Consider the following 12487-nt stretch of genomic DNA (forward strand, 5'->3'; position numbering starts at 1 on the left):
TAACGGGAGATTAAAACTGGTTTGTATATAGGGGTAACATTGATTGGGGAAAGGGGATTACCTTGAAGCTTATCTCTATATGAATATTTAAAAAAATAAAATTAAAATTAAAAAGTTAAAAAATAGAAAAACAAAAGAAAACACAGGTATATGTATCAAAAAAGTTCAGGTTAAAAGTTTATTATGGAAGTTGATGTACTGACCATCTCATTGTGATGGTAAATAGGTTAAAAAGTTATATAAAAAAATGAAAAGAAGCAGAATAGTGGGAATGAATTAAAAATAAAAGATGTATCTATGAAGTAGTGTAGGTTGTCCTCTTGGTTTTTTGTTTTTGTTTTTTTGTTTGTTTGTTTTTGGCTTGCTTTCTGGGGTAGGGGCCTGCTGCTTGGTTTTTCAGGGAGTCTTGCTAGAGTTGAGTCCCCCTACCCCCATCAAGGGGCTGGGCTCTGAGAAAACATGTTTTTTAGGCTTTTGTTCTCTGGAGGTTTTTTTGTTTGTTAGTTTGTTTTTTCTCCCCTTGGTGGCTTTTGGTGGTTCTTTGGAGGTTTACAGGAAAGCAAACTGCACCCAGACCTCCATCTCAGAGAGAAGCCTCAGTCTTTTCCCCGCTGGGTGATCCAGAGCACATAATTTCCCCCTCTGCCACTGGCAGACCACATCCCCAGTCATGGTCTCTGGGATCACAGGAACTCTCGCTTGTACACAAAACCATGAGAAATACTAGCCGCAGCTCTCTGGGCAGGTCCAGACCACCAGAGAGGTCCCAACCAGAGATAGCACACTGAGATTTTCTCGCTGGCCTGGGCTGGGAGTGTTCAGACTCTCTGGGTCCTAGAGAGCGCCTGCTAGCACCTGTATGGACCTCTCTCAGGGGAGGGTGGGGTCGCGCAGCAGGCGTGCAGAGTGCAAAAGGCTGTGGTTCTGCCAGCTGGCATCCACCCCAGACTCCCTCATGGGTGCCGCCACCCAGACGCTATCAGGCGCACGGGCGGCTCAGGGACCAAGACCTGTCTTCTTTGCAGCACTCTCTGTTTCCCTGGCTGTCCTGGGTCCATGGGCTTAAGTCCTGTCCCTAATCGCCCAATTCCACCAATTTCCCCTTAAGATCTTTTGCTCTTTTTGAGTGCTTTCAACCAGACTCCAAGTTAATGCTGGTCCCCAATCACAGGGCACTCTCATATTGGGGTATAAATTTCCAATGGGTTGCTTCTGGTGGCTCCCTCCCCCTTTTGTTTATCTTCCGATATCAGTTCAATGTTCCCACTCCACTTTACCTGTCCACTGGCATCTTCTGCCCCCGTAGAGATCCAGAAGTGTATAATTCTAATCTCAGCCTGATTTCATTGGTGATCAGAGTTCTTTGGTAGGTAATTAGCTCACTTTAGGGGACAGGTTGAAAAAGCACCTCTTACTCCGTCATCTTGTCTCTCAGCCGCAACCTACAAATTTAATGTAATCCCTATCAAAATGCCACCAGCATTTTTACAGAGCTAGAACAAAGAATCCTAAAATTTGTACAGAACCACAAAAGACCCTGAATAGCCAAAGCAACCTTGAAGAAGAAAAGCAAGCCTAGAGCCATTACAATTCTGGACTTCAAGTTGTATTACAAAGCAGTAGTCTTCAAAATATTATGGTACATAATGGCACAAAAACGGACACACAGATCAATGGAACAGAATAGAAAACCCAGAAATGAACCCACAATTATTTGGTCAATTAATCTGTGACAAAGCAGGAAAGAATATCCAGTGGGAAAAAGACAGTCTCTTCAACAAATGGTGTTGGGAAAACTGGCCAGCTACATGCAAAAGAATGAAACTAGACCACTTTCTTACACTGTACACAAAAACAAATTCAAAATGGATGAAAGACCTAAATGTGAGATAGAAAACCATCAAAACCCTAGAGGAGAACACAGGCAGTAACTTCTCTGATATCAGCTGTAGTAACTTCTTTCTAGATATGTCTCCTGAAACAAGGGAAACAAAAGCAAAAATAAACTATTTGGACTTCATCAAATTAAAAAGCTTCTGCACAGTGAAGGAAACAATCAACAAAACTAAAAGGCAACCTATGGAATGGGAGAAGATATTTGCAAATGATTTATCTGATAAAGGGTTAGTATCCAAAACACAAAAACTTACAAAACTCAATACTCCAAAACTGAATAATCCAATTAAAAAAGGTCAGAAAACATGAATAGACATTTTGTTCGAAAGATACCCAGATGGCCAACATACACATGAAAAGATGCCCAACATCACTCATCATCAGGGAAATACAAATCAAAAGACCTCAACGTGAGACAAGAATCCATCAGAATCCTCGAGGAGAACATAGGCAATAACCTCTTTGATATCAGCCACAGCAACTTCTTTCAAGATATGTCTCCAAAGGCAAAGGAAACAAAAGCAAAAATGAACTTTTGGGACTTCATCAAGATCAAAAGCTTCTGCACAGCAAAACAAACAGTCAGCAAAACAAAGAGGCAACCCACGGAATGGGAGAAGATATTTGCAAATGACAGTACAGACAAAAGGTTGATATCCAGGATCTATAAAGAGCTCCTCAAACTCAACACACAAAAAACAGACAATCATATTAAAAAATGGGCAGAAGATATGAACAGACACTTCTCCAATGAAGACATACAAATGGCTATCAGACACATGAAAAAATGTTCATCATCACTAGCCATCAGGGAGATTCAAATCAAAACCACAGGGGCACCTGGGTGGCTCAGTGGTTTAAAGCCTCTGCTTTCGGCTCAGGTCATGATCTCAGGGTCCTGGGATCGAGCCCCGCATCGGGCTCTCTGCTTGGCGGGGAGCCTGCTTCCTCCTCTCTCCCTCTCTGCCTGCCTCTCTGCCTACTTGTGATCTCTGTCTGTCAAATAAATAAATAAATAAATAAATAAATAAAAAATCAAAACCACATTGAGATACCACCTTACACCAGTTAGAATGGCCAAAATTAGCAAGACAGGAAACAACGTGTGTTGGAGAGGACGTGGAGAAAGGGGAACCCTCTTACACTGTTGGTGGGAATGCAAGCTGGTGCAGCCACTTTGGAGAACAGTGTGGAGATTCCTCAAGAAGTTAAAAATAGAGCTTCCCTATGACCCTGCAATTGCACTACTGGGTATTTACCCCAAAGATACAGATGTAGTGAAGAGAAAGGCCATCTGTAACCCAAGGTTCATAGCAGCAATGGCCACGGTCGCCAAACAGTGGAAAGAACCAAGATGCCCTTCAACAGATGAATGGATAAGGAAGATGTGGTCCATATACACTATGGAGTATTATGCCTCCATCAGAAAGGACGAATACCCAACTTTTGTAGCAACATGGACGGGACTGGAAGAGATTATGCTGAGTGAAATAAGTCAAGCAGAGAGAGTCAAGTATCATATGGTTTCACTTATTTGTGGAGCGTAACAAATAACATGGAGGACATGGGGAGATGGAGAGGAGAAGGGAGTTGAGGGAAATTGGAAGGGGAGGTGAACCATGAGAGACTATGGACTCTGAAAAACAACCTGAGGGTTTTGAAGGGGCGGGGGGTGGGAGGTTGGGGGAACCAGGTGGTGGGTATTAGGGAGGGCACAGATTACATGCAGCACTGGGTGTGTTGAAAAAACAATGAATACTGTTACGCTGAAAATAAATAAAAAATTAAAAAAAAAACTATAATGAGATATCACCTCACACCTGTCAGAATGGCTAAAATCAACAGTGCAGGAAACAACATGTATTGGTGAGGATGGGGAGAAAGTGAAACCCTCTTGCACTGATGGTGGGAATGCAAACTGCTACAGCCACTGTCGAAAACAAAATGGAATTTCCTCAGAAAGTTGAAAATAGAACTAACGATCCTATGATGCAACAATTGCACTACTAGGTATTTACCCAAAGAATAAAAAGATACTAATCCAAAGGTATACATGCACCCCTATGTTCATGGCAGCATTATCTACAATAGCCAAATTATGGAAACAACCCAAGTGTCCATTGATTGATGAATGTATAAAGAAGAGGTGTTATATATATACATATATGTATGTATATATACACACACACGATAGAATATTAGCCATCAAAAAAAATGAAATATTGCCATTTGCAATGACATGGATGGAACTAGAGAATATTATGTTAAGCAAAATAAGCCAGAGAAAGACAAATACCATATGATTTCACTCATAGGTGGAATTTAAGAAGTGAAACAAATGAAGAAAGGGGGATAAAAGAGAGTGAGGCAAACGAGGAAATACTCTTAACTATAGAGAACAATCTGAGGGTTGCAGGAGGAAAGGTGAGGAGGGGATAGGTTAAAGCGCTGATGGAGATTAAGGTGTGCACTTGCTGAGGTGAGCATGGGGTGTTGTAAGCAAGTGTTGAATCATTATATTGCATGGCTGAAATTAATACTACACTGTATGTTAACTAACTGGAATTTAAATAAAAACATAGAAAAAAAGCCTGAGTTATTTCCAATTATTTTTCAAGAAGGTCTGTCTTAGAATTATTTGTTTCTCTCAAAAGTATGTACATGGACCTTGAAGCTGCTATGATATTTTACCATCTCTGAGCACCCACATGCATACATATGTATATACAACTTTAAAATCCTACAGCTTCTATAACATGTAAGTAATGGAAGGATTTGTGTTTAAATTTGCTTATATATACAGGAAGCAGTGAAAGAAAATAACAAGAGAAAAGAAATGGAAGAGAAGACAAGGAGGGCAAAGCTTGCAAAAGAGAAAGCTGAACAAGAAAAGTTAGAACGCCAGAAGAAAAAGAAACAACTCATTGATATAAACAAAGGTATGAAGTACTTTCAATTTCTGAAAGATATATAAAGTACAAAATAATTTAACTTAAGTGATTTTGGATTATAATGTAAATAGTTATGTTCTTGGTAGGAAATACATAATATTAGTTATATATGTCATATTTCTCTCATAATATTATCTGTATTTCTTATTACCCTACACCGAGCACTCAGGATTTTTGCGAACCAATGCAAGATAATTTATTGTTGAAACAGTCTCTTTCCCTTCATTCCTTTTATCAAATTATATCCTATTATGTTCCGGATGATACAGTGGTGAGGAAAGAAGAGGGTGAGATGAAAAGAGAAAAACTGGTATAGGGAGATGAGCCTTTTAGCTCTAATTTCATTTTGTTGACAATGCAGTAATAACAGTTTTCCTTGGGGCCTTGAACATTACAAGTTGTAATACATATTGACAGCAATAAGACGAAAAAAAAAATAGACATCTTATTCAACTGTGATCCTAAGAACAAAGATGCTGTGTGTCCACATAGTGTAAAGTAAGTTGTTTTCTTGGTTAGCAAGAATGATTGTATATTAAAGGTGGGGGTTTTGGTTTTATTTTATTTTATTTTTAAAGAAGAGAAAGTAAAGTGATGGGCACCAGGTAGCTGCGCTCTGAAAGTTTAAGGAAAATTAAGAAAAATCATAGCCTTTGCCACTAAAAGTTAGAGAATTTAAAAATGAAACAAAATCCAGGGCGCCTGGGTGACTCAGCCAGTTAAACATCTGCCTTTGGCTCAGGTCATTATCCCAGGGTTCTGGGATCTAACCCCACATCGGGCTCCCTGTTCAGCGGGAAGCCTGCTTCTCCCTCTCCCTCTGCCTGCTGCTCCCCCTGCTTGTGTTGCCTCTCTCCTCTCTATATCAAATAAATAAAAATAAATCTTTTAAAAAAATGAAACAAAATCTGAACAAGATACAAGAGAACATGATTGATATGGGTCACCTATTTCTTAATATAATGACAGTAAAAATTGCAAGCACTGTGTAATGTTGACCATGTGCCAAGCACTTTTTAAAGACTTCAACATGTTTTAAGTCCTAATCCTCATAACATAAGAAGTAGATACTGTTATTACCTCATACAGTTGAGGAAACTGAGGTTCATAGAAACTAAAAAGCTCTCCCAAGGTCATGCTAATACAAAGTACAACATCGAGATTAGAAATGAAGTAGTCTGGCTATAGAATCTTTGTACTTATAAATGCCACTGTCAAATAACAATAACTAACAGCAGTTACCAACGTGTAGCACTTACTGTGTACCAGGAACTGTTGTAGGAGTTTTACGTATATGTACACATTTAATCCTCATAAAACCCTTTTATGAAAGGGCTACGATCTCATTTTAAGATGAGGAAACTGAGACATGGAGAAGTTAAGTAACTTAATCAAGTTCATAAAGACAGTAAGAGGTAGAATCTAGGCCGTCTGTGGCCAGATTCAATTATTATTTATTTTGATTATAACTTTTAATTATAATTATTAACCATTATCAATTATTCTTCAGTAATGTTTCTTAATGGCTAATCTTCTGAAATGATAGGTATACAATAAGTTTATTCTTAATGCCTTTAAAATATATAAAAATTTTTAGGGATCCACTATAGTTTATCTTTTCTATGCAGGAAATAAGTATAACATCATTTTAAAAGAATAAAATAAGTTAACAACCAAAGTTAAAAAGAGTAGCGTCTACATAATTTACCAAACAGACTTCGTAATTAAGATCAAAAGAATTGGTCTGGACTGAAGATAACTATTGAAAACACTGGAGTGCACGTGGCAATGAGTATTTGTAGGAAGTTCTTACTTTAAGGGGGATGGAGTCACTGGAATAGTACTAAAAGTCACTCCCTTTTGCATATGGAGGAGTAGAGAGATAAAAGTACGGGAAGCTATGCTAAGGGCTTTTCCCTTAAAGCTATGGGAAGCCCATTGTGTGTTTATAAATGTGATGTGCTCACATAGATTTCTTAGAAAGATTATTTTGACAGACGCATAGAGAATGGATAGAAAAGAGAAGGGCCTGTGATAATAGAAGTTATAAAATTATTATCATAATCCTGACAAGAGATGATGGTGGTTTGAATTTATGCAGTGGTAGTGAGGTTAGAGAAGTTACCAATAAGATGTATATGGAGTTCTATAGGATGTGGATAATATAGAGACAGATTTATTTATAGGAATTGGCTCGTGTGATTATGGAAGCAAATCCAAAACCTGCAGAGTAGGGTGTCAGGATGGACCCAGGGAGGAGCTGGTATTGTAGTTCAAGTCTGAAGGCAGCTGGCTTTTAGAATTTCTTCTCACTCAGGGGAGGTCTTTTGATCTATTTATGTCTTCAGCTGATTGGATGAGGCCCACACACATTACACAGAGCCATCCGCTTTTCTCAAAATCCACTGATTTAAATGTTAATCTCATCCAAAAACACCTCACAGAAACATCCAGAATAATGTTTGAATAAATATCTAGCACTGTGGCCCAGCCAAGTTAACACATAAAATTAACCATTACCAGAGGGGTACTAAATGGTAGAACTGACTGACTGGGGGAATTGAGGAATGGAGGCATTAAAGAAGGTGAGAACCTTCATAAAGAAAAAAATTCAGGAATAGAGCAGATTTCATCAGGAAGGTTACAATGACTAGTGTCATTTTGAATATGTTTCATTTTCAGACCTTTTGGAAAGATAGGAAATGTCTAAGTAGCCACTGTATATCATATGCATATGAAACTTGGGAAAGAGGTTTGCACTAGGCAGACAGACTTGAGAATCATCGGCTTTTGATGATTAAAGTTAGGGTATATTTGTTTGCTAGGGCTTCTGTAACAAGTACCATAAACTAGGTAGCTTAGAACAATAGAAATTTGTTTCAGAGTTCTAGAGAAAAGTATGAAATCAAGGTGTAGGAAGGGCCATACTCTTTCTGAAGATGCTAAGGAAGAATTTGTTCCAGCCTCTCTCCTAGCTTCTGGTAGTTCCTTGTTTTGCAGCAGTTTAACTTCAGTCTTCATGTGCCATTATCCTTATATGCGTGTCTGTCTGTTCACATGGTACTCTTTTTATTAGGACACCAGTCATATTGGATTAGGGATCCAACCTAGTCCAATATGACCTTGCCCTAATTAATTAGACAATTCAACCCATAACATAGGAGTTTGAATGAAATCACCAGGGTAAAGTATAAATCAGAGGTTCTGAAAGTATTTAGTCTCAGAACCCACTTTAACACTTTTAAAAATTATTGTGGACCCCAAATACTTTTTTTTTTAATTTGGGTAATATATATTGATATTTAGCATGCTAGAATTAAAACAGACATAATAAATTTAAAAGTAGACAAGTCATTCAAAAACTTTTTATTTACTTGTTCTATTAAAATAACAAAGTAAATCTATTACATGCTAAATAACATCATTTTATGAAAAGTAGTGTTACACTGAGTGTGGTGCATAAACAAAGAATTCTGAAACACCGAAAAGAAATGTAAAAAATAAATTTTAAAAAAAGTGGCTTTACATTCTAACCCCCTACCCCCCAAAAAATATTAGTAAGAAGAGAAAATTTAGTGTTGTAAATTTCTTCAAAGTCTGGCTTAATAAAAAACAGCTTGATTCTCATACTGCTTTTATATTCAATCTCATGCAGTATCATTTGTCATGTGGCTTCTGAAAACACTATAAACTCATGAAAGAATGAGAGACAAATAGGTTAAAAGGTATCACTGTTCTTATGAACATAGTTTTTACCTGGCATATCTGAAGTGCTCTCTGAAGCCCACACAGGTCCCTGAACCACACTTTGAAAATCTCTGGGGTGAATAATGAAAAGAGCAAGCAATCAAGACAGAGTCTAAGAACATAATCTTGCCCCCATACTGCATTGCACCCTTCCCTCTCCCCAAGTATTTTATCAGCCTTTTACTATTTCCCTAAAAATATACCTGTAATGGAAAGAAAAAAAAGAAGGAAAGAAAGGACCTATTTTGCTTATGTCTCTAGTATGTATTTTCATTTCCAAGATTTGATCAATTACCTCTTCAAATATTAAAGTGATAGCATGAAGATCCAAATAAGTTTTTATGCAAATGCTTACCTGAGTGATCTAAATATGAAAGACACACTTTAAAATATGATTTAGCTTTTACGTATTGTTCCCATATCTCTACTTAGAGATCAACGAGTAAATTTACCATTAGGTTCTTGATTTGTGGCCCATATGTTGCAAATACTTTGTTGTTATTATTAGTAGTAGTAATATGGTAATATGATTTTACACTTAAAAGTATATGTGTGTTAGTACTTATAAATATGTTTCAGAAAGAGATTCTGCATTGGAATCATGTAGCCTTAAGAAGATGAGAAGAAAAAATAAGAACAGAGTTGGGTAGTTGGGGATCAAGATGGAACTCAGTGAATTTCTCAGTATCTTATAAAAAATGCTCTTGTTAACTGGAAATCAATTGCAGACACTTTGAGGGCCTTGGGGGAAGCATTTTCAGGCTACATAAAATATGAATCCATGGGTGACATGAGAATGAGATGCAATCAGAAAGTGATTTAGAGAACTTCAAATGTGTCTAATTAGAACATCATTATCCACTTTCCAGTAAAAGAATTGTATTCTTCCTTTCCACTGAGAGATAATGTCGAACATTTGATAGCCATTATAAAATATGTATTATATAGAGCATAGAGGTATTCATGCACATGTGATTAGAGATACATACCATTAGAACCAGAGAACGCAACCTATAACAACAGTAGCTAAGTGAAGAGTCCCTTGGGTAAAGAAAGTCACTTGAAGAGCACCTCAGTGGCTCAGTTAAGCATCTGCCTTTGGCTCAGGTCATGATCTGCCCCACATCAGGCTCCCTGCTCAGCAGGAAGCCTGCTTCTCCCTCTCCCATTCCCCATGCTTGTGTTCCCTCTCTTGCTGTGTCTCTCTCTGTCAAATAAATAAGTAAAATCTTCTTTCAAAAAGTTACTTTAAAATTACCAACAACTTTAAAAACACATATACTCTTTCTGTAAAATTTCTATTTCATAACAACTTAGCAAAATTGCAAACCCCTCCCTTTTACACTTGATCTTAGCCAAAAGGCCGAGAAGCGATTGCAAACCCCTCCCTTTTAGAAAATATCCCAATGATCCCATATAGCTAATAAGTAAAAATAGTAAGATACATTTATCTGACATGCACAATATGATTGTCAAAAATAAATATTTTAGAATTCATTCAGAAGAGTAAGAGGATAAGGCAAACACAACAGATTATTTATGTTATCTAGATGTGATGAGCTGGACTCTAAATTAAGTGAACATATCATGGAAACCAAGCAGCGAGAGAATTATCTTTCATGTTAAATCCATTAAAAATCCCATGTTTTAAGCCTCCATTTTGAGAGAATTAGAGATCAGAAAGCAAAAGCCATAAGAATTAGTATTTTTTTAATTGTTAAGGAGAAAAAACATGATTATACATTATAGTCATTTTGCAAACTTTAAATTAAAATGAAAACCTAAAAAGTTACTTAAATCTGTGCATTTAAAAGAGCTAGAAGATCAGATCTAGCTCTGCCACCTTCTAGATTTATAACCTTGTTCTTCTTCATCTCTTCATGCCTCAATTACTTCATCTGTAAGTGTAGGATAATGACATTTACCTCCTATAGTTAAAATTAAATGAGATAATTAAGTACAGTACATAACATAGGACCTAGAATATACTTGTTGCTGCTGCTAAGAGTTGTTTTGAGTTCGTTGCAGAATCTGAAAAAAATTCAGGGTATAGTCCCTACCCTTAAGAATTTTGTCAGAGAATTTTACAATTTTGTCAGAGAAATGTGGAACAGAGGAATATCTGTTTTCCCACTCCCCATCTGAGGTTGTTTGCCTGTGGTCCTGTAAATTAGACTGACTAAAAATAGATTAACAAAAGAAAAATAGATTTACTGAAGTGGGATACTTTATTAATGTGGCATACATGTGGGAGTATTCAAGTGATATGGAACTCAAACAAATGGTTAAAACTTGGGCTTATATAGTATCTTAACAAAAGAATAGTATATTTTTAGAAATGTTTAGGTAAGACAAAGGAAAAGGACTTTGAGTTTTTAAGGCAGCAAATTGTAAGTAGGTAAACATATGGGGAACTAATGAAGGATAAGGGCTAGTTAATGAAGTTTGTTATACAGGTTCTTCTGGTACTATTTCTGGACTGATAAGGGTCTATTTAGAGTTGTCTCTGGTGATTAACTTATGTTCTTTCTGGTAAAGAGGGAAGATGGACACTTTATAATTTTTTTTTTTTTAGGATTTTATTTATTTGACAAAGGTAACACAGCAGGAGAGGGAACACAATGAGGGAGAGTGGGAGGGAGAAGCAGGCTTCCTGCTGAGAGCCTGATGTGGGGCTGGATCCCAGGACCCAGCGATCATGACCTGAGCCAAAGGCAGATGCTTAATGACTGAGCCACCCAGGTGCCCCAACACTTTATAAATTTATGTTCTGCTTTTAGGCAAGTAGGGGGAAGGCAGAGAGCTTTTCTTGTATCTGCTTTTTCTCAGTCGCCTTCAGCTCAAAATAATCTTTATGCCAAAGTGGCATATTTTGGAGTGACATATTCTGCTCCTCTTCAGATAAAATAAAGCTGAACCAAAAAGTAATGTACTAGTATATAATAGAGATTATCTAGAAATATCTAAAAGGGGAATTCAAGGAAGTCTAGTAAAATGACAAAGTTTTGCAGAAAAGGCTGAGTATAATCTCAACATACCAGTTGAACTAGATGCCAAAGGATGAGTTAATACCTGGCTATGCAGAGGCAAAACTATTCAAGTAAATGGCAATAACATCAGCAGTAGTGCATGTCAGCAAATAAGGCAGCAGGCCTCATGTATGGTATTTTCCAATGGGCCCCCGGAAGGTCCATCAAAATGAGTAAGAGGATATGTCCTACATTCAATTTCCAGATCCACAGCTGCCTTCATTGTTGTCATTGGCAGAGAAGGGTTTGAATTGAAAAAGTGTTGGAAAGTTAGAAAGGCTGTTGGAAAGACTGTGAAGAGCTTTCCAAGTCAGGCAGGGAAGGTGTGGTGTGATGGGGTAGGAGAGCCAAGGTGATTATAAGAATTTGTTTAGGGATCACTGAGGTGTAGTGAGCCAGGAGCACAAGAAAGGAGAGGTGAATGCAAGGTGGATGCAACCGGAAAAGAACAGTAAAAGATGAAAAAAGAAGAGTTACTTCATATCTGTTTCTGTCTTCAAAGGAGGAGTTTAAACCTGTGGCAGTTTAAGAAGGTGGTAACAAGAAGGAAAATTTCCATGAAAGAGATGGGAAAAAAATGCGGAGGGAATTAAAATGGATTGAATTTTTTTACTTTATTAAGATCAGCACAGTTTTAGCAATATATAATTACGTATTGATTTTTTTTACATACTAGGTTATTTTATTCATACAACCAATATTTATTGCACATTTCCCAAATAATTATAATTATAGCATGCATAGTAACACACCATTTATTTAAGTGTAAAATTTAGAAAGCTAATTTAAATGCAGGAAAAAATATGCTAAATCAATAAATGTACTCTAAAATGTGTAATAGTATAGAAATCATGCAAAGTTCTT

At 37.1% G+C, this 12487-nt stretch overlaps 1 protein-coding gene across 1 annotated transcript in view; it reads left to right on the forward strand.

The window, feature by feature from the left end:
• DIAPH2 (diaphanous related formin 2) overlaps positions 1-12487 on the forward strand; it is a 1022518-nt gene that overhangs the window by 817347 nt on the left and 192684 nt on the right. The window contains exon 25 of the mRNA XM_080794734.1: positions 4700-4835. Within this exon, the coding sequence (XP_080650860.1) occupies positions 4700-4835 (136 nt within the window). The remainder of the gene's footprint in view (positions 1-4699; positions 4836-12487) is intronic.

This window comes from Martes martes, assembly GCF_963455335.1.
Source record: "Martes martes genome assembly, chromosome: X".
Lineage (NCBI taxonomy): Eukaryota > Metazoa > Chordata > Mammalia > Carnivora > Mustelidae > Martes > Martes martes.